We start from the raw sequence: 22,402 nt of genomic DNA, 5'->3' as shown, positions 1-22,402 counted from the left end.
TTATGGAGAGGTGTTCCACATACCAGCACTGCATGCTCCGGCTCTACCCCCACATCCTCCCACCTACTGTTGACAGCAGCAGCAATCACTCTTTGCTAGCAATAGAGATAAACAAGGGGAGAAGCACCAGCAGTCTTCCCTACACTGTAATGTAATGTGCCTGAGGCTTTTTTTCTTCTTAGTATCAAATTGAAGGGATTCAGACCCACAGCTCCCATCACATGGGTGTTTGTCACGGTAAGGTCGAGGAGTCCGTATCTGTACTTTTGCTTACATGGAGTGGTGCAGAGGTGAGTGTCGCTGAGGTTTGGCTTCTGAGAGCGAGGAAGTCTGTTTGTTTAAACACCACTAGATATTTCCAAAATTGTGCAACTTAACTGTAAATGACTGTCAAATACATTGTACAAAATTTCTTTAGATGATACTTGCACTAGGTGTTAAGTCCTGGGCCTGGTTCCCCTTTGGGACTGCAGAGTTGTGGGGGTTATTTCTTGCATCCCAGCTGCAAGTGTTTGGCTGAACGGTGCTTTTCCCTCCCCTTCTCTCTTGGCTTTTTAGGTATTTCATTTCCCACAAACCAAACAAGACCTGGCAACAAGTATTCTGGTTTGCCATCAGCATCGCTATAAACAATGCCTACATCCTCTACAAAATGTCGGAGGCCTACCATGTGTCAAGGTATAGCCGCGCACAGTTTGGTGAGAGACTTGTAAAGGAGCTTCTGGGCTTGGAAGACACCTCACCGTCCCATTGATGCATTGTTCTTGGTGGCACAGGCAGGGGGTGGAGGGTAAGCAGAAGAAGATACCACACCTGGAACGGCAAAGCAAGGAACTTGTGACACCACCAGTGCTGTCATCCAAAAATGCCAAGGGATGCCACTAGAGAGGTGGAAACTTTGTTCCTAGTAGCAGCTGGATGTAAACATGTCCTGTGGAAAGTGCCACTGGAAAAGCTGAAACAAAATTGCGTATGTGAATGCCCTGTGGGAATCTGTACACCAGAAACAGACTTATATTAGTCGTCATCTCAGTACTATTTGTTGAACAGGGTCATCTTGTAAAGTTCCTCTTGGGCTAAGAGCTTGTCATAAGCTGACACAGCTCAGCAGTCCTAGGCGGGTATTACAGAAAACTCTGTACCTTACTTGGAGTTACTCAATTCTGGGACAAGCAACGTGAGTCTGCACCATGGGCTGTGGCTGGGAGTGCCTGCCATCCTGTACGGCATCGCTGCTGTCCTCCCGGTGTGCTAAATGAAGCAGTTCAGATACACAAACACTGAAGCAAATGTATTGACAAACAAAACCTTCACAGGCACGCAGCCAGGGATCGAGGACCAGTTCAGACTTTTTCTTTCTGTCCTTTTTTTTTTTTCTTTTTCTTTCTTTGTTTTTATTAATGTAAGGCAATTTGATTTCAGTTAGTACACAGCAAAATTAGGAGAAACCAAATATGCTAGTGAATTTAAAATGGAAATACATTACATTGATTTTCTTTTTTAACGAGGATGAAACATTTTATACACAAACAAACAGTGAGTAATACTGTGAGTATTAACAGTGAGTAAACCAGTAAGTAATACTGCCTCACATCTTAACTGCCACGGTTGGTGTATAGGTGAGAAGTCAGAATATAACAATTCTAGTTTTTTCTTGATTTCAACTGTATCTTAAATGTTGCTTAAAAATCTAGTGTAATGGACTGTTAAGTTTTTAGGAACAACAGTATCTTTCTTTTCTTTTTGTAACTGTCAAGACTTTTTTGGCACATGGTTGGCAGGAAAAAAATAAGTCACTAATAGCAGTGTGTTTCCCATTATCACTGCAGGGTGTTCGGTAGGAATTCTTCTTGTTGGAATTCAGGGCTTGTCACAGTAGTTGTAGTTAAGCGATTACATGTTTAGCAAAATAACATAGCGTTGTGTTTTACAAAAAGAAAGAAGTCCAGTTGCAACCAGACTTTAAACCTCACTAAAATAGAGCAAGCCCAAAGCGTTCTGTTCTGAGTAACACTGTAGGGGACAAGCATTGTCATGAATTGGTGTCCAAGGCTGAAATGCCACATTTTGGTGCTCGTGGAATCTGAAGGCTGCTGAAGCTTTGGAAAACAGTGCTGAGAGAGAGAGGAGTCTGATTGAAATGGGAAAAATTGATGCTGAGGTGAAATACTGCCCTGTCCTCTACACATTATTGATTTCAGCCCACAACTCAATCAGCAAAAAACTCTGTATTCTAAAGGTTAGCAGTGATGGACACAAAGAGAATTGCATTAACTTACAGGGCAGAAAATGTTGCTCAGAGGACCAGCTGGTTTTAGGTCCCCGAGCCTGAAAACTTTTACCAAAGAGTGACTTGGGTTGATTCAAGAGGGATGGAGTGAGTGGGTGAGTTACTTCTTTATCAGCGTAAACCTCACCAGGTTCTGGTGTATCTGTCTGGCGAGAGACGGTAGAAGGGTAGCTAACATGAATTTGAGGACTCCCCACGTTTCATCATTATGTGATGTGCAAACGCATAGCATGTAAATTGTAACAGAGGAAGGATCCAGCAGGGGTTAGTAAATTACTGACTAGCCCAAGGAGCATCCTCGCACTGACATCTTTCTATTTCCACCAAAGTCTTATTTTTTTTGGAGTAGACTTAGAGGCAGATCTCACCTGGTTGCAGGGAGAGCAAGGGGTGGTGACCTCCACGGTGGTTCTGCTTGCAATACAGCCTGGCTGCTGTCCCACCCATCCTGCTCTGCCTGCCAGCTGCACGAGGTACAGCAGTGGGCTTCCCAAGCATCCCTTGTCACTTCTCAGTCCACAAGGTCTCCACCCAGGAAATGTGGGAGAAAGGACAAAGCCTTGTGCACCGAGGCCTCCTAGCCTCAAAAGGAAGGAGGAGGTTTGTGCCACTCCAGTCCTTGGCAATGCAAAGCTGTGTAGGAGCCCAAAAATGAGGTCAAAACTTCTTGGCCCTGCAGAGAACTGAGACCACCCCTCTTCAGATGGAGTGTGTGTGGTAGCTGGTTCTTATTAGTCTTCTAAGTATTCAGAGGGGAGAGGAGAGCTAGCGTGAGTCAGGAAAAACAAATGCTCAGCAATATAAGCCCACAGTGTCCTTTTATTTGAGAATTCCACAGGGGTACCTAAAGGCAAATGGTGTCCTCGTTGCTCCCTGTCTCAGGCAATGCCAGCCTCTATTGCAACAGGAAGAGTAGCTACAAGTTCATGATGTCCTGTAAATTTATGCGGCAGTCAAAATTGAGGCAGCAAGGGAACGTCTAGGCTGGAACTTTGCTGATGGGACAGCTCGAATGAACAGTAGCTCCTGGGAGCCCGGGTTCCTGGCATTCCCCTGCGATGTCAGAGCATTGGCAAGGTGCGCAGGCCCTGAGCAGAGACGGGGAGGTTTGCAGGACTGCCTGGGACTCACCTGGCACGTCTGAGGAGCAAGCACAGCGCTCTCCAGCTCTGTCAGAGCCCCCTGAGATAGATCTGGAGCCCTTGGCCAATTGTTACATTACTCTACGTATGCTTAAAGGCTTAGATCTAGGCCATCCCATACAGAAAATGCCTTTTCTTTTTTCAGGTGACAGTCCAAGAACTTGGAATGTTTAATTTTCCACTGATATATGCTGTTAATGATCTAGATTACTTGAGCTAAAATGATGAGGTCCTAGCTTTTTGCCTCAGGGACTGGGTCCTGAGTAGTTTTCCCTAGAATTGGTGTTGATGGGGGATTACGCAGTGGCTGACTATTACAGGGAAGATGCTTTAGTCTCCTTTGTAAAGGAGAAAAATGAAGAGAAAATTATAGCTTTGCAATTAATTTCATTTTCTTAGCCTTAACCATCCCTCATCGTTTTGAACTGGTGCCCTAAACATGCACAAACATTCCATAAATAAGCAAAAATATTTATATATATTTATATGTACGAAATGCCTGAATTTTGGCTCTTGAAGCCAACAAGCAAAAGCCACCAAAGCATAGTCTATATCCACAGATGACTATTCCACCTCACCTTCTCCATTTATTGGCTGGGAGGGGATAGGGTTGGGGAAAGTTAAGATTTCTCCTTGTTGGAAAAGCATCTTGCACTTTCTCTATGTTAGTACAAATGAGGCAAAGTAACTAAGGAAGAAACTGAATCGTTTTTAAAAAGGCAAAAGTTTTTTTAACTGCAGCTCAGCTTCTGTAGCATTTCCTTTACTGCAGACTGGCTTACTCAGATTTGGTTCCCCACCTGCTTGTAACATTAAAACTTCTCCCTAGTTAAAGGGGGGTGAAAAAAGAGGGGGTTAATCTCAAAGTAGTGCAAGGATGCTAGTTTTAGTGTGCATGTGTGTGTTAATTGTGCAATGGCTTGTGAAATGATAGCAAGTTTGGGTTGTTTGGGGTGGGGTGTAGCCTTGAGACAATCTGGTAAGAGATCCTAAAGCTTAGCAGGAGCTAAGATGCAGTGGAAGTGCTCATGTCACAGAGGACCGTCTCTAAATTTTTCCAGGGAAAAAAAAAGTTTGAAGCTGAAGTAGACAAGGGAGCAGCAGGGCACCTTTCTTTTCTGCTGAATTGAGTTTTCATTCACATGTACTTCTGAAAACTACTTACTTATGGTATGCAAACATTTTTTCAAAGAACTGAGACCATCAGTAACACATATTGACCACCTTCTATGCACAATACTTCTTTCAAGAAATACCTGCTATGCCACAATCCTTTCCTGGAAAACACTTCCCAGCGTGTAATGTAACACTGACTGCGAAGTGGTTTCCACTGCTGTTATCTCCGTTGAAAAATGCTTCAAGGGCTTGCAGAAACTCTGCCACTCTTTTACTTCAGCCCGTTTGTGCACTTGATACTAGTGCGCAATGTAAAGGAATCTCATCTCCCTTTTCCATTTCTGTTCTCTAGCCCCAGCCCTTCTGCATTTACAAGGTGGTCCAGGAATCCCCACTTAGAGAAGTCTCAGTGTCCCTGATAGATACAACTTTATTTTTTCTCTAGGAACTGTCTGAAGAAAACAATTTAGCTGCTTCCAGACTTACATTAAGGACGACAACTCAAAACAGCATTCCCATTCTTTACCTCCAGCTACACTTCTGTGGCTTTATTTTTATGTCTGTCTTTATTGGCTGAAGAGGTTTGTTTCCTTCTAACATTCATTTAGTAGTGTGTCTTGAGCTGGTGAATAGTGAAAGAGGCCTCCAGCATCTCCGTTCTCAGTCTTACATGTCTTAGTTCCCTAGTCCTGGAACTGATTTTAGTAATGAGCAGGGAATTACGCTGCAGTGATAATTCTGTGCATCTGTGCTACCTTCCACACAAGGATTGCAAAGTGCTATAACAACCTCAGCACTCATGAGACATCATTAGCTTCTCAAACACGAGCTTACCCTTCCCTGATCAGACACTGAGGCACAGCACAGGTAAGGGGGTGATGAAACTATAGTGGAGTTCACACTCCTGCTGAGTAAAGTCCATGTTCTGCATTTTCAGTGACTTGGTTCTTGTTCAAATGCTCTTTTCCAAATTAGAAACAAGAGCATGTGGAACATCACTCAACCCCAAAGTAAGGGCCGTGGGGCTTTGTCAGCACAGGGTCCTTACACCATATAGGCCAGTATGAGTCAAAACCAAGTTAGCACTGAAGGTAAGAGAGAACTGAACAAAACATAGCAGCCCAGCCTGCCTTGAGGAGCTTAGAGGAGATAAATGAAGAATCTGAAGCTCTGCTCTAGTCCCGTAATCAATGTGAAATGCAGACAAACAGTTACTAAGACTGACTTGAGAAAAGTCACTGAGGTTTAAATGGAATATGAAGTCTTCCATCCATCTCTGTTGTGGAGTTTGCCTTGGCACTTTCTTGTTGCTATGACTGATGTGAGATCAGTTGTTTGTAAAAAAAGAGCTCATCTCAATCTGGTTGAGAAAACCATTCAAGTGTCAAAGGACTGTTAGCAACATTTTACAAAGGCGAGGAACTCCTGAGCTCAAAACATGTATATATTTGGCCTGTCATTAACTAGGATATCTTGCACAGATAGATCACGTCATCGTCTGCTCAAATGCAAGCCCGTCACCAGTGCTGCTTGATATATATTCCTTCTTGTAACTGTTCTTCCCTAACCTACCTTTGTTTCCAGAAGCATTATGAACTGGAACTGGAAAAGCCCCTGCGTCATCATCTCACTGCTGGGGAGCAGTTGAGAATGTCTGTGCTTTGTATAAAAAGATTCTCTTCCTCTTTTTTTTGAGAGACAGCTCTGTGTCTTCAGAAATCTAGCCCTGGAGAAGTTTCCTGCCCTACGCTTTCCTTTGCTTCCCTCGTTCCATGCATTTAGTGCACATCCAAATCATCCCACAGGTTCTTGATCAGTCTTGGAAGAGGTGACAACACAGAGTTGGCCTTTCAGCTTACCTTTATCCTACTATTTTGCTGGTCCTTTCTGCTATTTTGCAGCTCTCCAATGAAGCAGGGTATTGTTTCTGAAGCCCATACTGATTGCAATCACTGTGAAGGTGTTGCCTGTTCGCCGCAGTAGTGCTGTCCTGTCAGGTTCGGAGGGACCCAAACCAGGGATCAGCATCACCACACTCACTGTTCTGCTCCCATTGGAATGGCTGTGACATTCCTCAGCTCGAGCTTGCTGTCAAAGAGGGGCCTTTGACATGGTCTGGGGAGTTCTTTGGTGTGTTTGGGGGATTATTTTTGTTTGTTTGTTTGTTTTTGAACTCTTCCACACTGATGGGTCTGGTGAACAGGTGTTAGGTATCACAAAAAGGCCTTAAGTGGTGAATCCCTTTTGTATCGCTCTTCTGAAGTAATAATTGCTTGTATTAGATGTCAAGGTGGTCCACATGATGTGTAGTGCAAAAATCTTACCCATGAAAACATCACTCTGCAAAAGTGCTCGTTTGATTTAACTGCAACATCCCTTGAATGCATGGGGGACCTGGATGGAGAACCTAGTGGGAAAGGACTGTAATGCCATGTTTTAGGCCTGATTGGGTAAACAAAGAGGGGAGAGACGAGGGCAATTTGGGATCCAGGCTTTTTGGACAAAGTCTTCACAGTCAAGCTAGTCTTGTATGTTTTGCTAGGGAAGGGAAAATGCCAGGCCCATACAGTTTGCTCCCAGCCCTGGCGACTCAATCTCTAAAATAAAGCAGCTGGCAAATGCTTTCACTCTTCAAGTATTCACAGTGAGATTTGGATTTCAAAGAGAGCATTTTGTCCCAATTTCACTAGTTACCAAAAAAAACCCCACCATTTTTGCACCAAAAAGCAAGGCCAAATACACTAGGTTCATCTGTCCAGAACCCCAACCCACTTGGTGTCAAACTGACTTTGTGGTCTTGTTCTCCGGTTAATCTGTGTATGCAAAACCTGAGTGCTGAACAACTCGCGCCTCTCTATGAAACAGTTACTCATTTGATGGAAAAAAAATTGCAGGTCTCTTGGACTTACTTTTGCCACCTGGATTTTTGTAATAGTTGTAAGCCAAATTTTTGCCTGGCATTTCAGCACTGAAATTAAAAATAACTTGACCCCCGCAGTCTGGGGTGAGATTAGAGATAGCAAAACTCACATTTATGCCAGAGATTAATCTGATCCGTGTAGGTGAGGCTAATCGGCTCAGTCTGACACAAGGAGGAGTTTAAGGAGAACAGCAGGTTTGAGGAGGCAGAGGGGAGCTCAGAGGTTGGGCATGCAGAGGGAGAGGAGCCAGGCGCTCCCTTCCAACTTTCATCTTTCCAGCATGCGGACACCCCCATGCCCTGATGCCTTTGTATTAAAAAGGCTGACGTTTAATACAACCAGTCCACATAGCTGCTTTAGCAACATGACCCCAGCTTTAGCTACTTGGCTGGCCTCGCTCCATGCCCTTCCTTATGCTCTACGCGCTCAGTAGTTGCCAACCTTGGAGTCAAAGCACTGCTGCCTGTCCGCATGGCGGGGGAGCGACAGTCAGGGGAAGCGCCACAGTAGAAACAGGAATTACGGGAGTTCTCGAGAAGGAATCTCCCCCTCTATGTCTCATTTTCATTTCAGTATGTGCAACGTGCATTCCATCAAATGCAGTGACGGTTCCAAACACGAAGATGGGCTTTAGCTGGCTCAGTACTTTCAAGACGACTCCATCAGGGTGTGCTCACAGCATCAGCAACTGCAGTTCTGTTGCAAAGTTCCATATTCTTTAGAGTTAAAAAAAAAAATTCCATTGAAAGTGTAAATTCCAGAGGTAAAGCATACACTGCAATTGCTTTTTTTTTTTTTTTTTTAAACTTCTCAGAGCAATTTTGTAACAGCCAAGTCTTTCAAGAAACGCAGGTGTGTGACCCTCTTTGTGGCAAGAGATACAGAACTGTGTTTCTGCATGGGACAGGAAACTACTTTTGTGACACCGGTTTTGTTCTACACAAAGGCACGCTTGCAATAAATTTTTACAAGTTTTGTACACCATGAGCTAAATTCTGAGTTCCAAAAAATGTGAAGTGTGGCAACAATAACAAAATGGATTTATAGTATCACTCTGATATCTTGTCATGTGATTTTATTTCTTCAACAAAGTTTGTTTACAATCAACAACTTTGAAATACAGTCAGATATATTACCGATTGCTTTTCTGTCTCGTTCTTTTCTGGAATAAGCGGGGAAGATGTTTGGTAGTCCCCTGGGTGTGTAGCTGAAAGGATATGGAGGAAATACTGCTAGAGAAATTACAGGTGCTCACTGTAATACCATTAGAGGCAAAAGCCTGACACCTTAATCTAGCCATTGAGCACAAAGGCATTTTCTTTAGGAAGAACTGAGTTTATAAAAAGCGTTTCAACATGGTCAACACAGTTATAGGAAGGGGGACTGCTCCCCTCCCTTGCCCTCCCAACACCCACAAGCGATGCTTCCCAGCCACCTCAGGGCAGTGTGGGGTGGACACAGGCAGCTGCAAAGGGTACCAGCCCTGTGTCCTTAATGCTCTGACCCTTCCTGGCAAGGTTTGTTTGTACCACCAGCGGTACCCACCAAAACCGTGCCCTGCACGCCAAGTAAACAGCATTTGCAGGCAAAACCAGACGTGCATCATCTGTGGGCGACCGCTGTTTCGCAGCTCCGAGTCAACAACGACTACGACCTGGTTTAAACCTTGATCCACAAAGGGAGCAGAAACCTTGCAAGAGAACACGTAAGTGGGGTTACAGTGGGTCTTTGCCAACAGCCACAATGAAGATGCTCCACACACCTTGCGGCCACAGGGCCACCACCGAGGACCAGGCTGCAGAGCATCCTCCAGGTAGGTGCTCGTGTGGCTCAACACTGACCTCGTGCTGTGATCTGCCACGTGGCTGCTGTGTCTAACGTGCTCGGGATCTTTCTTCACAGTAACTTGTGTTTTCCACAGGAAGAAATTGAGTTGGCATCTTAGCTGTCCAAAGAAAAAACATTCAGATTTTCAGGGAAAATCAAACACTAACAGAAGCAACCAGCGGTGAGCCCCTTGACCTATTTAATCTCTATGGACCCAGTCTCTAAGGGGGTGACTTTTTCTTGGAGGGCAGGAGCCGCTGGCATGTTTGACAAAGCCAAGCTCTCAAAAATCTTTTCAACATATAGGTGGCTGAATTGACAACCCTTAATGTGCTGGTCTGAAAGGCAGCCTGGACCTTTCACACAACTTGCTCCTCCAACAAACAGGTTCCTTTTCTCCCTTGCCTTGTATTTTTTGCACCACAATGGTCACTGCCGAGTAACTGGGGAGGAACCCACAGGTTTCTACTTTGAGACATCACATGCAAGATGAAGGAATTAACTGCACCATGCGTGCCTGCAGCATGCAGTGGGGGCTGGAAACATGTAGGTGCATCATCAGCATGATGGATTGGCACAAACACAGCCCGACGGGTGGCAGGGCTCCCCGAGGTGCAAACAGCCATGCACAGCACGGCACCTGCACCCACAGGTGGTTCCGTACATCACTCCATAGGCATGCAGCGGCAGGAGGGACCCAAGGAGACTGATGATGAGTCCTTGCAGTGAGACCAGCCACGCACCAGTCAGGATGCTCAGCTGTGTGATAAACCCAATGAGAATTTCTCTGAGTTCACTGTCACGGTTGGGGGGCCACCCCCAGCAGCACATCGCTTTGCTCTCTGCTCCCTGGACGTGCCACGAGCAGAGCTAATGCTGTGTGTAATCAGGCTGTATGATCAGAGTTGCGAGAAGCAATGTGATTCATCTTTAACACACTAATTGAATAAAACAAGGGATTTAATTTGTGAAATTATGAAATCCAGGATCTGATCAACACAGAGACATACACGCACACGCATAACCTCAGCGCTGTCATTTAAAACAATGCCAGCCTTTCAGATCAGGCCAGGCCTGCAGTAACTCAATCTCCCATGAAATTATTCTCCAGAAAATTTGCAACTAATAATTCTAACAACGTAGTCTTTCTTAAGCAAGCCAAACTTAACGTTCCGTTTTGCAGTGCTTTCTAATATCCTGTTCCACTTGCCCCTCCGTCCCCAGAGAGGAGCAGAGAGGAAAGTACCAGGTCAGAGATGCGGAGGAGGAGGAGGAGGAGGAGGAGGACACCCCCAGCCATCGCTAAGTCAAAGCACAGGCACTCTTAAAGCACCTTCATCCAAGACTCATAAAAGTGCTTTACATGCGGTAACGAACGGCATCTCATTAGATCCCAGCAAAGCAAACACTCAACACTCTCCAGAAAGTCTCCCCACACTCCAGTTTCCTTAGATGACAGCACAGGTCGGATGCGCAGCCAGCCACTGTTCTGTCTGGGAACAAGAGTTGAGGAAAACAAAAGGCAGAAGCTGATGAGAACCGAGGAGCCAGAGACCTTCCCTCTTCTGCTGTTCCCACTTCCCCAGGCGAGGGCTTGGACCCGATTCCCCCCAGCAACACCTGCACCAGGGATACTAGCACAGGATTTGGGTACTTTGCCAGCTTGATTTTTTTTTTGGTTTTTTTTCAGAAGCTGTTTTCCATTACAGGTTTTGCCTGGGAACCTGCAATCCTCCCCTCATCCAAGAAGCAAGAGCAGCAGCAAAGCAGGTTCTCAGGCTCACGGGGAATTCACGATCCACAAACCTGGATGAGAATAACCTCCCCCAGCAGCCAGGCTCGCCCACCGCAGCACAGCCCGGACCCCACACTGGCCTGGGGGCAGCAGGTACCAACCACGACGTGACCATGACAAGATGCAACAAGCCAAAACATGCTCTTTCTTCTACTTCTGTGACTCAGGGCTGGATTGCAATCTTAAAATAAGGGTTAGCTATCCCTTCTGCCAGATCCAGACACGCCAGGAACAAGGCGGGATTTAAGATCCCAGCACTGTCTCGTGCCCTTTGGGGAAAGAGCAAAGCAAACCACTTCAATCTCTCCTGGACAGACACAAAATTTAAAAACAAGCAGCCAGGTACAATGATGCCGAATAATAATCTACAAAAATGGAAGGTTGTGAGGGGAAGGGGGGGATGGGAGAGATTTCTTTAATTTGCTGTGAATAAGATTAGCATCTGCAGCCAGCCGCACCAGAATGAATTGCAGATCACTCCCAGGAACTGGAAAAGTTCATTGCCTGTTAGTCTATCTGTATCCCAAAGCCTTTTAACATTTAAACTAAAGACACATATATGAATTAATGTACATGTATATCTCTTGAACATTTGAAAAATGAAAAAGCTGGTCTCCAAATATAAGCAACTCTATCTCCACCCAGCCACAGCAGAAAGCCCCCATACAAGACTCACAAAGAAAAAAAATGTAATTCGGTACCTGTCAGCTTTCCTGCAGTTCGTGCATCCTGTCCTTCTTGTCATCTCTCCAATTCATCTTTTTTTCAGTCCTCCCTATTACTGTCCCCAATAACCCACGACTGCCTGGTACAGAGCTGCTTCTGAGACTGGATGGAGGAGAGGCACCCCAACAATTAGCTTAGCGTAAGATGTTTGTGTTCAGATAATCACTCTTTTTTTTTGTTCCCATCCCACGATTAATACAGAGCGAGCAGAGCACTCCTCTGTTCAGAAAAACTCTGCCACTGCGGGGTTCCACCGTTTCTATCTTTTCAGCCGCCAGACAACATCAAGTATTCACTACTGTGAGCACAGCTGATGGCCCGCGCAGCCTGCAGCCAGGCCGAGCAATCGGTGCTGTTACATCCTGCAGGTAAGGTTGGGGAGATGCCAGCACTCTTCACGTAAGAAAAAATTGTCACTGCAGCCAGGAGCTCGGTGTGTGCGACCCCAGACTAGAGGAGCTCTGATGTGTCTGAAAGGTACTTCGGTAAGACTCTGACCAGCTGCTGAGCATCTGTATGCCTTACAGGGGTCTTAGCCGATGCAATAAACAGACATTAGATGGTTTGAAACAAATCATCCATAGTCAACAGCACCCTTGCTGGGGATGACAGCAGCCAATTTCAAGGCTTGTGTGCTACAGTGATTTCAGCAGCTGCTTTTACGTTGCATAAAATATATCTGCCTTCTGCCTGGCCTGGGGCAAGTGCACACACCCCAAGTGCAGGCACTCGAGTGGATTCCGTGGGTGCCAGTAACAGCTTTCTGTTGCTCACGCAATAAGCAGAAGAGGTTCCTGAGCTTTTGTTCCCACAGGCCACCACAAACAATTTGTTTCTCAGGATTTTTCTAGTAACATCACCAAATTTCAGCGGAAACATGTACAGAGGCAGGGTGGATCAGCAGACCGGTTGTAAATCACACCTCACGAGCAGCTTGCAAGGCACTGGGATGAACGTTTCTCCCATTACTTCCCAGAAGAGCAGCCTGCAGGCATGATGGCCGGGCACCCTCTGAGCCAGGGGGACCAGGTACCTGACAAAACCGGGCTGCAAGGAGCTTCCCGCTGCAGCCTGACTCCGTGGCGCTGGAAATCCCGTCCTCATGCCGTGTAGGTGAGCACCCAACCTCACGCCTGTGCGTCAGGTTTAACCATCAGCTACACCAGCCCCTGCTCCCCCTCCACGTGCTCGCCCTACCTGCTGTCTCCCTGCTCCCCGCCGGCTCTGCTTTCACAATCGCTTTGACGCTACCCAAAAGGGATGAAACTAGAACGGAAAGAGGGAAGGAAAGGTTTGCCTCTTACTGTTTCTTTTGGAGCAACGGGGAGTTATTTATAACACGGTTCGGCTCCTCGTTGCACGGCAGCAGCGCCCTTTCCCAGCGGACAGAGCCTCGCAGCAGCCTGCAGGATTTTTTTGCCTGAGGTAGCTTAACCCAGTTTCTCATGTGGTTAATGAAGATCAGCACTGGATGATGAGACTTGCTGTTGCTGCTCTTCTTCTTCCCAGAAGAGCAGCCTGCAGGCGTGATGGCCGGGCACCCTCTGAGCCCTGGGACTCTGCGCAAAGGCTGAAGCACCCGGTAACGCGTGAGCAGCTCTATCTTCTTAAGACAGATGTACTTTAAAATGGGTGGCTGCCAAGTTATCTTCCCCTGTCGAAAACACAGCGTAACACCTCAGCTGGAGCCTGGGGGATTTACAGTCCACTTCAGAAGTTGCTCTTCCCTCCTGCCAGCACCTCAGGGCTGTGTGACAGAGGTGCCCAGCACCCGGCACACCCCTCCCTAGGCAGGGGACCTAAATCCTGCATCGCTCATCGATGCTGCAGGGCAGTGAAGGGGGTTGTGTGCTGCCTCCCACCCCTCCCCCACTGTTAGATGCTCTGGGATGCTTTCACCCCTGGCAGGTGCCACAGGACAACCTGGGGGCATCCTCTCAGTCTGGACCAACACAACCGCTCCGTAGTCCTCCGGGCTGAGAAGTGTCCCCCGCAGAGGGACAGCCTTCAGAGGTACCGGGGCCAGATCACCCAGGCCAGCCCTTACCCACATGGGTGCAGGTCAGCACAGCACAGCGCGCATCCAGCAGGAGCATCTCTGGCCAAACAGCACTTGGGCATCCCAAAGAAGCGGCAAGAACAGCAGATTTGTAGGTCTCTGAGCTGTTCAGAGCGGTGGAGAGAAAACAGAGCAGGAGGATTTTAGGAAAGGTGATAAAGGGTCACTATCATGGGATGTTCTGGACCTTTGGCACCTTCACACAGGCCTTTGAGTTTCAGCAGGTGCTCCCTGGGTGGACCCCGGCTTCCTGAGTAGAGCTATGGCCACCAAAGAGCTTCGTTGCAACTTTGCAGCAGCGGCTGAAAAAAGACGCAGGATTTGTGCTTGGCCTGACTGCCAAAAGTTAATTAAAACAACAGAAACAAACTCAGGAGAGGGCCCTGCATATGACAGGGTTCATCAGGCATATCAGGTAGAGCTTGTGCTTATCACACGTACCAGACCAACTCCCCGCAGCGAGCTTTCTCTGCCTTCCCACCTCCCCGGGGCTAATTTAAGAGCTGTTCTTCGCAGCCCATAATAACAGTGAGGGGGAAAAAAAAAAAATCAAATTCTGTTCTGCTAAAAGGAGGAAACTGGAACACAGGAACCAGCAGGAAAGTTGTGTTCCAGGGCAGCCAGCTGAAGAGAACAGAGCTGCCAGTGGGATGCAGGGCTCAAGCCCTCCCCACGACAGATGCCGGGCTCAGCCGCTGGGAAAGGGAAGGCTGCGTCCCACGGGTAAAGAAGCAGGGGGCTGCCATGTATAGGTGAACACAGAAACAGCCATACTGTACAGAGCAGCAGACAATCGTTCTCTCTGCGGATACTTTACGCTCAGACAGCCCCTTTTGTACACACACCCCCCCAATTTTTTCCTGTGAGGGGCAAGAGTGGTAAGCCCCTTGCCCTGAAAGGCAGTCCCTGCTGAAACAGAAAACACCATCTCACTAACAGAGCTCTTCCCACACAACAACCCCAGCTCAACAAAATGCTTAAAACACGTTAGTGGCTACTCTTGCTCCAGCCTTTGCAGATGCAAGGAATGAGGCTGACGTGGCTGCCACCTCCAGCACAAATATTCAGGCAAAGCCGGCATGGAGTGAGCAGGCTCGGATGTCACATTCAGCTTTTCCTTTCAATGGTAAAGTGAATGTTTGGGGGGTTGGGGTTTTTTTTGTTTGGTTGGTTTGGCGTTTGGGTTTTTTTGTTGTTTGGTTGGTTGGGTTGGGTTTTTGGGTTTTTTTTGTGGTTTGGGGTAGGTGGTGAGGTTTTTGTTTGTTGTTTTTTTCTCAGTCTTTTCAGAAAGTCACTCCCAGATCCTTGCTTCAAGAGCATTGCTCACTCCTGCCAGGTTCCATGCTGCTCCACACGGGCTGGATGTGTCTTCAGCCTCATTGCCAGGAGTTGTTTTCATCCATATGAAATGGATCTCAAAAGTATCGTACTGGTGCTAAGAAAAACAGGGGGGCTGGTTCCCACCAATGGATCCCACAGCACGGGAGTTCCCAGCTGCAAAAGCCACTTGGCCTTTTTGTCATCATTTCTCAAGCAACGGAGCCCAGGGTGCCCAGTCTTGGACCAGGACCCCCATCGTGCCAACTGAGGATATTCAGAAGCTCACACAAGCCCTTCTCCAAGCACTGCTAATAAAGGTCCAAATTCAGATGCAGCACCAAGGGCTTTGCATCCAGGCTAACTGAAAATCCTATGGCACGTTTTCAGGAGTCTGTAAAAACTTCTTTTCTTCAGAAGCTCTCAAAGGCTGTCCTTGGGGACTGCGATAGAGAGACACCAGAATATCAGAGATGCAGTCTTCTACCTAAGAGGCTATTGAGAATGCTGATTCTTATGGGTTTATATCTGTAGCAGATTTGGATTTAAAGGAAATTCTTAAAAATGGCACGTAGACTTTGATCCCTGAAGGTGCTAGAGTTCTGCTATTCACAATAAAGTAAAAAAAATAATTTCCCGATCTCTTCTCATTTTTTCATATTTCTTCTAAGTGAAAGTCTGAAATTTAAAACTTTGTGCAGCCGTTTGCCATTGTAGTATCAAAATCAACCAAAAACCTTTTTGCATGTTATGCAAGAGGTTAAGGAGGCCACTTTGTAAGTAAGCTGTAGCAAAAAGAACAGGTAATTTGAAATGACAGCTGGAGATGGGATTCTCCACCTGGCATATTAAATATCAGCTGCCTGGTCATTGCTCCTGGGTGTGCTCGGTCAGCAGCGCCGCCTCGCGCGCTCCTGGCGATGCCGGGATGCTCACCCAGCCTGCTGCTCTCCGAGATGCTCTGTGCATCGCACGCTTGTCCGGCCTCAGGTATCAGCTACCAGGGGCACTTCAGCTGGAAACTGTTAGCCAGCATGGACCAAGGGACAAGATAACCCAGTAGCCAAGTGCCTAAGAGACGATCAAAGGAATGAGATTAACACAGAGTAATATTTCCTCCACCTGCCCTCCAAGCTCCCCTCAATTTCTGACTTAGAGACTTCCTACATTTCACATGTTTTCATGTTTTACAGCCCTTTTTTTCACTAAAAGGGATTTCACATCCATGGAGTATTTTTTAACAGTGTTAAGTACTTTTGTCTTAAACTTGGTACCTGAAAACCTCCTTTTTTGCCTTCTCACTCGTTGTTTGTGAAGAACAACCAAGAGTTAACTCCCTATCCGTATTCTCCTTACTGTTCATGATTTAACCTCTTCTTGTACCGTCACTGTGCCTTTCCAGCTCAAAGCAGATGGAGCAAGACAATTCCTGCTCCTTGCTGATAAAGGACTTCAAATTAACAGGGAAAGAAAGCGGGCCGCAGCGTCTGCTCCATGCCGCTCAGCTTGCAGTTGAGTTATGTCTGCTTCCCTTTTTCCGCTTTCCCCGCGTGTCTCAAGACTTTCCAGCATGCTGCGTGAATACTCTGATCTATTCCAGCATATAACCCTGTCCTGAGAAATCAGAACCACAGCAGGTCAGGGATCCCATGTGGACAACCAATTTTTGGGGTGTTCCCTGAGCAAATCAACAGACCGTCAAGCGTATCAGTTCAGATCAGCAGCCTGCACTGCCCGTGGACGTGTGGCAACGTTTTGTTTATTGTTTTCATAAAAAAAAAACCCAAATCCTGTCTTATAACCTGCAAGTGACATATCAAATAATCAAACCCATTGATTTATCTCGGTATGCTGGGTTTGCTGGGTGCCAGGGAAGATGCACCACCCCTCGGAGCACTGCCTAAGAGCTGGCTGCCTGTATTACTGTCCTGGTTTAACCCCGGCCGGGGACCCAGCCCCACGCAGCCACTCGCTCACTCCTCCTCACCCAGAGGGATGGGGAGAAGAATGGGAAAGGAATGTAAAGCTCAAGGGGGAGATCAGAACAATTTAATAGGTAAAGCAAAAGCCACACACGCAAGCAAAGCAAAGCAAGGGATTCATTCACCACTTCCCATGGGCAGGCTGGTGCTCGGCCATCCCCGGGGAAGCCGGGCTCCATCACACATAACTGTTACTCATACAGACGAACACCATAATGCCAAATGTCCCCCCTTCCTCCTCCTTCCCCCAGCTTATATACTCAGCATGACACCCCATGGTATGGAATACCTCTTTGGCTAGCTTGGGTCACCTGTCCTGGCTGTGTCCCTTCCCCATTTCAGTGCCCCTCCAGCCCTCTCCCTAGCAGGGCCCAGGAAACCCAGAAGTCCTTGATTTAGCATCAACATCACCCAGCAACAGCTAAAAACATCAGCGTCCTGTCAACATTGTTCTCACATCAGAGCCAAAACGCAGCACTGCACCAACTGCTAAGAAGAAAATTAACTCCATCCCAGCTGAAACCAGGACAATTACAAAGCCCAAAGTACGACGTGAACGGTAAGCGCCGGTGGGAATCTTACACCAGGAAGAGCCCTAAGGGCCCCATCCGTTGTTTCACTGGAGTTGGGAAGAGGACCTTCACCCCTCACCATCCTCTGCCTGGAGAGCTGCTCACAGAACAGCTGGAGCAAAGGGTGGTCTGAGAAAAAATCCTGCTTCTCAGCCAGGTTAAGAGGCGCAGTCCGTAAGGGCAAAAGTTGAGACGACAGAATCTCTGTATCGGCAGCTCTGATATCAAGAAGCATGAATTGAGGAATGAAACTTAACAGAGCCAACGGCTGGGAGTCGGAGCAGGACGTTCAGCCGGGAACCACTTAATAAAGCGAAAGCTTACATTGGAATAGCTGGCACGAAGGGGATTAGATCAGCTGAAGATTTCCTAATTCTCAAACTCATACGTTTCCCCGAGATGTTTAACTGCCTAAATTTTACTTTTAAAAACACTGTCCTAAACGCTTCTGCACGTCGTATCCAGTCTGAACGCTCTTGTCAGAGGTCACATCCAGACAGAAGCCGAGGGCTTGGCCCAGGCAGCACTGGTGAAGATGTTGCAGCTTGTGCTGTGAGCACAGGACAGCCAGATCCTGTTTTACCTGAAACTATGAATTTACTGACTTCAACGTACATTCTAAGCTGCAGCTCTGCAGCTGCTTCTCCAGCGTCCTCTCACTCGGTGCCTCTTTCTCTTCGATTTCACTTTTTTTTTTTCCCCCTTCCATCTTTTCTACCTAGACATCAAGATATGAGTTAAGTGTGCCATCTTCTTTTGTAGCTCCTACCATGACAGAAGCCCTGACCCTCACCAGCGACCTGAAGATGCCACCCTCTCTCAAATAACTTGTTCAAAAAGGAAAGTAAAAGCAAAGGCTTCGTACGTGCCTGGAACCAGCCGGTAGAGCCCAACATCAGCACCGTCCGCACCGCACCAAGCACAGCCTGCGCGCGAGCTGGAGCGCTTTCCTTCCCAAGGTTGTCTAAACCGAAGCGTTACGTCCCTTCCAAGTAGGAAGGTCCCCATCAAACATTAGCTTGATGTTGAAACCGAGATCTTGATGCAGTTTCAAAATTTTTTCTCTCACTCCTCCTTCCTCCTCTTTTGCCACTACAGGTGTTGCTGGCTTGAGACTCAGATATCAGCAGGAAGGCTGTTTTGGTATAAGTATTTATAATAATAATTACTTTTTTTTTTACTACAGGCATCCAAACTGGAAAGCAGAACAGAACGCCCCTCAGCTCAGGCTCTCTCACAAAAACAAGGTTTGATTTTACAGTCTAGTTAAGCCAAGCTTGAACGGCTTTTGGCTACCGAAAATAACACCACTTTTTCCATATTATTTTTTTTTCTCCCAGCCTTCCTTACGCCCCACACTGGCTCACCCCCAGGCATTCCTAATGCTCCTTTTAACTGCTGCTAGCTCACAGATCAGCCCAGGGCAGTGACAACACTACCCAAAGTCTCACGCCGAGGAGCAGAGAACAGCAATGCCTTACGCAGGCGCTGGGTCCCACCGCTCCCCAGGAGGGGCAAGCTGCTTTTGTGTTTCACTGATGCTGGGGGGGTGGGGAAGTTCCACATCTTCCCCCCTCACCTGCCCCTGGTTATAACACCTGCCCCTTCGTGCCAACTCCAGCTCTCTAGAGCCTTCTGGAGGCCAACTCAACTCTCCCAAGACAGACAGAAAAAACTAAAAAAAAAAAAACCAACAAGTTAACCTTGTTTTATTGACTTACTTGTCCCATGGCAGGGCACCACGGCTAGCACACAGGAGGGGAGGCAGGACCAGCATCCCTCTCCCCCTCAGCAGCAACCGGCTGGCTCAGCTGAGCATGGAGCTACCACCTAGGAATCCACCTCACGCTCACTTCAAAACCAACTTGCTGGACAGGAGGAAAGGTGGCACCAAAGCCAAGAGAAAGGTGTTCTGCAGAAGCGGCGCTCACCACGCAACCAGCAGACAACTAACTTGGTGGTAATTTTCTAACCCTCTTTTTACCACAATGGCCAGGTCACCAGAAGGTGAGGGTTATTTGACACAAGTATGGCAGAAAACATATCTATTTGCTACTTCCAGACCCTTTGTAATTTAAAAAAAAAAAACAAAATCAACAACCAAAAAAAACCACAAAAAAAATCTTTGATTAAAAACATCTGCTGCATAGAGACTTGAAATCCAACAGGTCGCTCTTCCTGCACGCAGAGCAACAACACGCTGCTGTGCTGCAAGAAATCAAGTCAAATCAAAAGGGTATTTTGCACCCATTCAGACAGCCTCTTGGAGGGCTGTACAGAGAGAACATCTGTGGACCGACGTTATTCCCAGTTTTTAAGCCTGATTACTAGCAAATCTTAATATAGCTACTGGATGTGGAGTTGTAAATAAAGTGTGTGGTCTAACAAAAGATGGAACCCTGACATTTGTGCTCATTCTGCAATCACAGCTTATTATACTAGACTATTTTTTCAGCAGTTTCTATTAATTTGAAATCATTCTGTACAGGAACAAGCCTCTTGCTAGAGTGTTCTATAACAAGTTATTGCTATGAAATCATTCATTGTATGTCAGGTGGAAAGAGGACCCAGGTGCTGGATGCATGCCTGCAACTGAGGACCACACAAATTTTATGGACCATCTATGTTCAATATGCATCTAAGTACGGCAAAGTAGACACTAGTATTTGTATACAAAAATATAACATTTTGAAATAATTAAGGTTGTGCAGCAACACCCCAGACAGGAACTGGACAATGCTCTATAGGACCCATGTTAAACAAGACCCCAGCCCTTACCCCAAGCGGATCACAGCCTTTTAATCTCTCCAAATATTCACCCTCCTTTCCAAACGCACGCAGGCATCTTCTTGAAAATTCAAGATTTAAAATACGTTTTTGTTAGTCCACAAAGAGGAAAGACTAACTATTCCCTTACAAAGAGGTTAAAATTTATCTGGTTTTACGCAGTGACAGGCAAGCAGAGTAAAACCAGGCACAGAAACTGGCTAAAAAGCATGGCCTGAAAATTAATGACTCTGAATAAGAACATTTTTTTTTTTTTTCATATATATACACTTGGGTATAAGGCAATGGAAACAATGGAGTTCTGGTCAGAAGTAGCGCAAAATTTGCTGGATGGTTCATTCCAGCAGAACACACTTACACTAAGGAGTTTACTGAGAACAGTAGAAGATGTAAGAGACTCTAGACAGAGACGTAAGAGAGAATTCTACATTTAGCATTAGGTTACATTAAAGGCCACCGCCAGAAGCCTGTTGCAATTGTCTTTTAGTATCTCCGATCAGCTCACAGGTGTCAAAGGGCATTTAAGGCAGAGAATCCTCCCCTGAGTTCTCAGACGTAATCTGCAAATGCAAGGCTGTTTCTTTTGCTCATTGCAGTTTGACAGGGCCTTTTGATTTTCGGCAACCATAAATATTAAATTTAGATCTATTTCCTTCATTCAACTTGAGACTTTTTGGAAGGTGCCAACTAGCTGCTGATTTCTGGCATGGAGGGCAAGTAAGTCTGTACCCAAACACTCTCCTTTCCTGCAGCCTGACAGGTAAAAACCTTCCTGTCAGTACAATTAAAAGAGTGGAGTTGTTTAAACCTTTCCTATAAACGCTTCTGCAGGCTGTGCCAGCTGATCGAGTCCTTGGGGCTAACTAGCACAGCCGAGTTTCTTAGACCAGGACCAGAGATCCTAGTCCTGGATGCAACAAAGAAAGAACGATGTGCCCAAAGAACTGAGTTGAAGCTGGACAAAGCATCATAGATGAGATTTTTTTTTATTTATTTATTTCATTCTCCAGCTTCCCATTTACCCTCCCAGAGCAAATCATACAGTCCCCTAACCCATGTGGCTTGCAGCCCAGCTCTGCCAAGGTGATGCTGTGATGGAGCACCATGCCCTGACTGCAGCCCCACGTTAACTCTGACAGCAGTAGGAGAACCTCACACTTCCACAGCTGTCCATCACCTACCAGAGGGTTTGTTCCCTCCCCAGCTGTGCTAGTGCAAGTTCATTTGCGAGCTCTGTAAGCTACACTTGTGACATGTTTGTGTCCCCCCGCTAAAAAGCCTTTCATTTAAAAAGTGTCCTTTTTTGTTTTAAACATGAAGTATCCAATCATTGATGAATCGGATCTACCTTCAGGTGCACCACAAATATCTGAATTACTCCCCTACACAACAGAGAGCAAGCAGAAAGACCACAGGAGCAGATGAGGACAGGTACCCCCCACCCGCTGTGAGAGCTGCTGCTGCGGCCACCCTGCAGGAGGTCCTGCCATGCCTGGCACGGAGACGTCCCTGGCAGCAAAGAGAGGGACCAGTGGAAGTCTTGAGAAGATAAGGCCAAATGGGGCAGGACGGCCAGTGCCTTAACAATATATTTTCAGGCGACTACAGTCACTCCTCAATGTGAAGCACCCTGAACTCCCTGCTCAATGTAAAGCAGCTTCTGTGATAAGACAATTTCCTCAACGCTATCATATTGGTTTAAATACAAACACATTCTCTTTTCATAAATGCAAATATAAACCCACATATACACACTTTAAGAACAGGAATGACCAAGTGAACCAAAGCATTTGGAAACTACTTCAATCTACAAGCTCCAGGCAGACTTCTTGGGTTTACTCAGTTATATTAACCATCACACATTTATC

The 22,402-nt window shown here is 46.6% G+C and overlaps 1 protein-coding gene and 1 long non-coding RNA gene across 2 annotated transcripts in view; one reads left to right on the top strand and one right to left on the bottom strand.

Moving 5' to 3' along the window:
- The window catches only part of PGBD5 (piggyBac transposable element derived 5), a 73,721-nt gene extending 65,115 nt beyond the window's left edge, over nucleotides 1-8,606 (top strand). The window contains exon 7 of the mRNA XM_040598907.1: nucleotides 559-8,606. Within this exon, the coding sequence (XP_040454841.1) occupies nucleotides 559-754 (196 nt within the window). The 3' untranslated portion in view covers nucleotides 755-8,606. The remainder of the gene's footprint in view (nucleotides 1-558) is intronic.
- Nucleotides 4,923-11,284, bottom strand: LOC121090396. Its single transcript, XR_005828535.1, has 3 exons — nucleotides 10,660-11,284; nucleotides 9,311-9,414; nucleotides 4,923-9,159 (listed from the first exon to the last, which is right to left on the bottom strand). It is a non-coding gene; the product is annotated as an uncharacterized LOC121090396 (long non-coding RNA).
- Nucleotides 11,285-22,402: the final 11,118 nt, after the last annotated feature.

Source organism: Falco naumanni, chromosome 6 (genome assembly GCF_017639655.2).
Source record: "Falco naumanni isolate bFalNau1 chromosome 6, bFalNau1.pat, whole genome shotgun sequence".
NCBI classification, from domain to species: Eukaryota; Metazoa; Chordata; class Aves; order Falconiformes; family Falconidae; genus Falco; species Falco naumanni.
The sequence above is the reverse complement of the archived record's forward strand: the minus strand, read 5'-3'. Positions and strand labels throughout refer to the sequence as shown.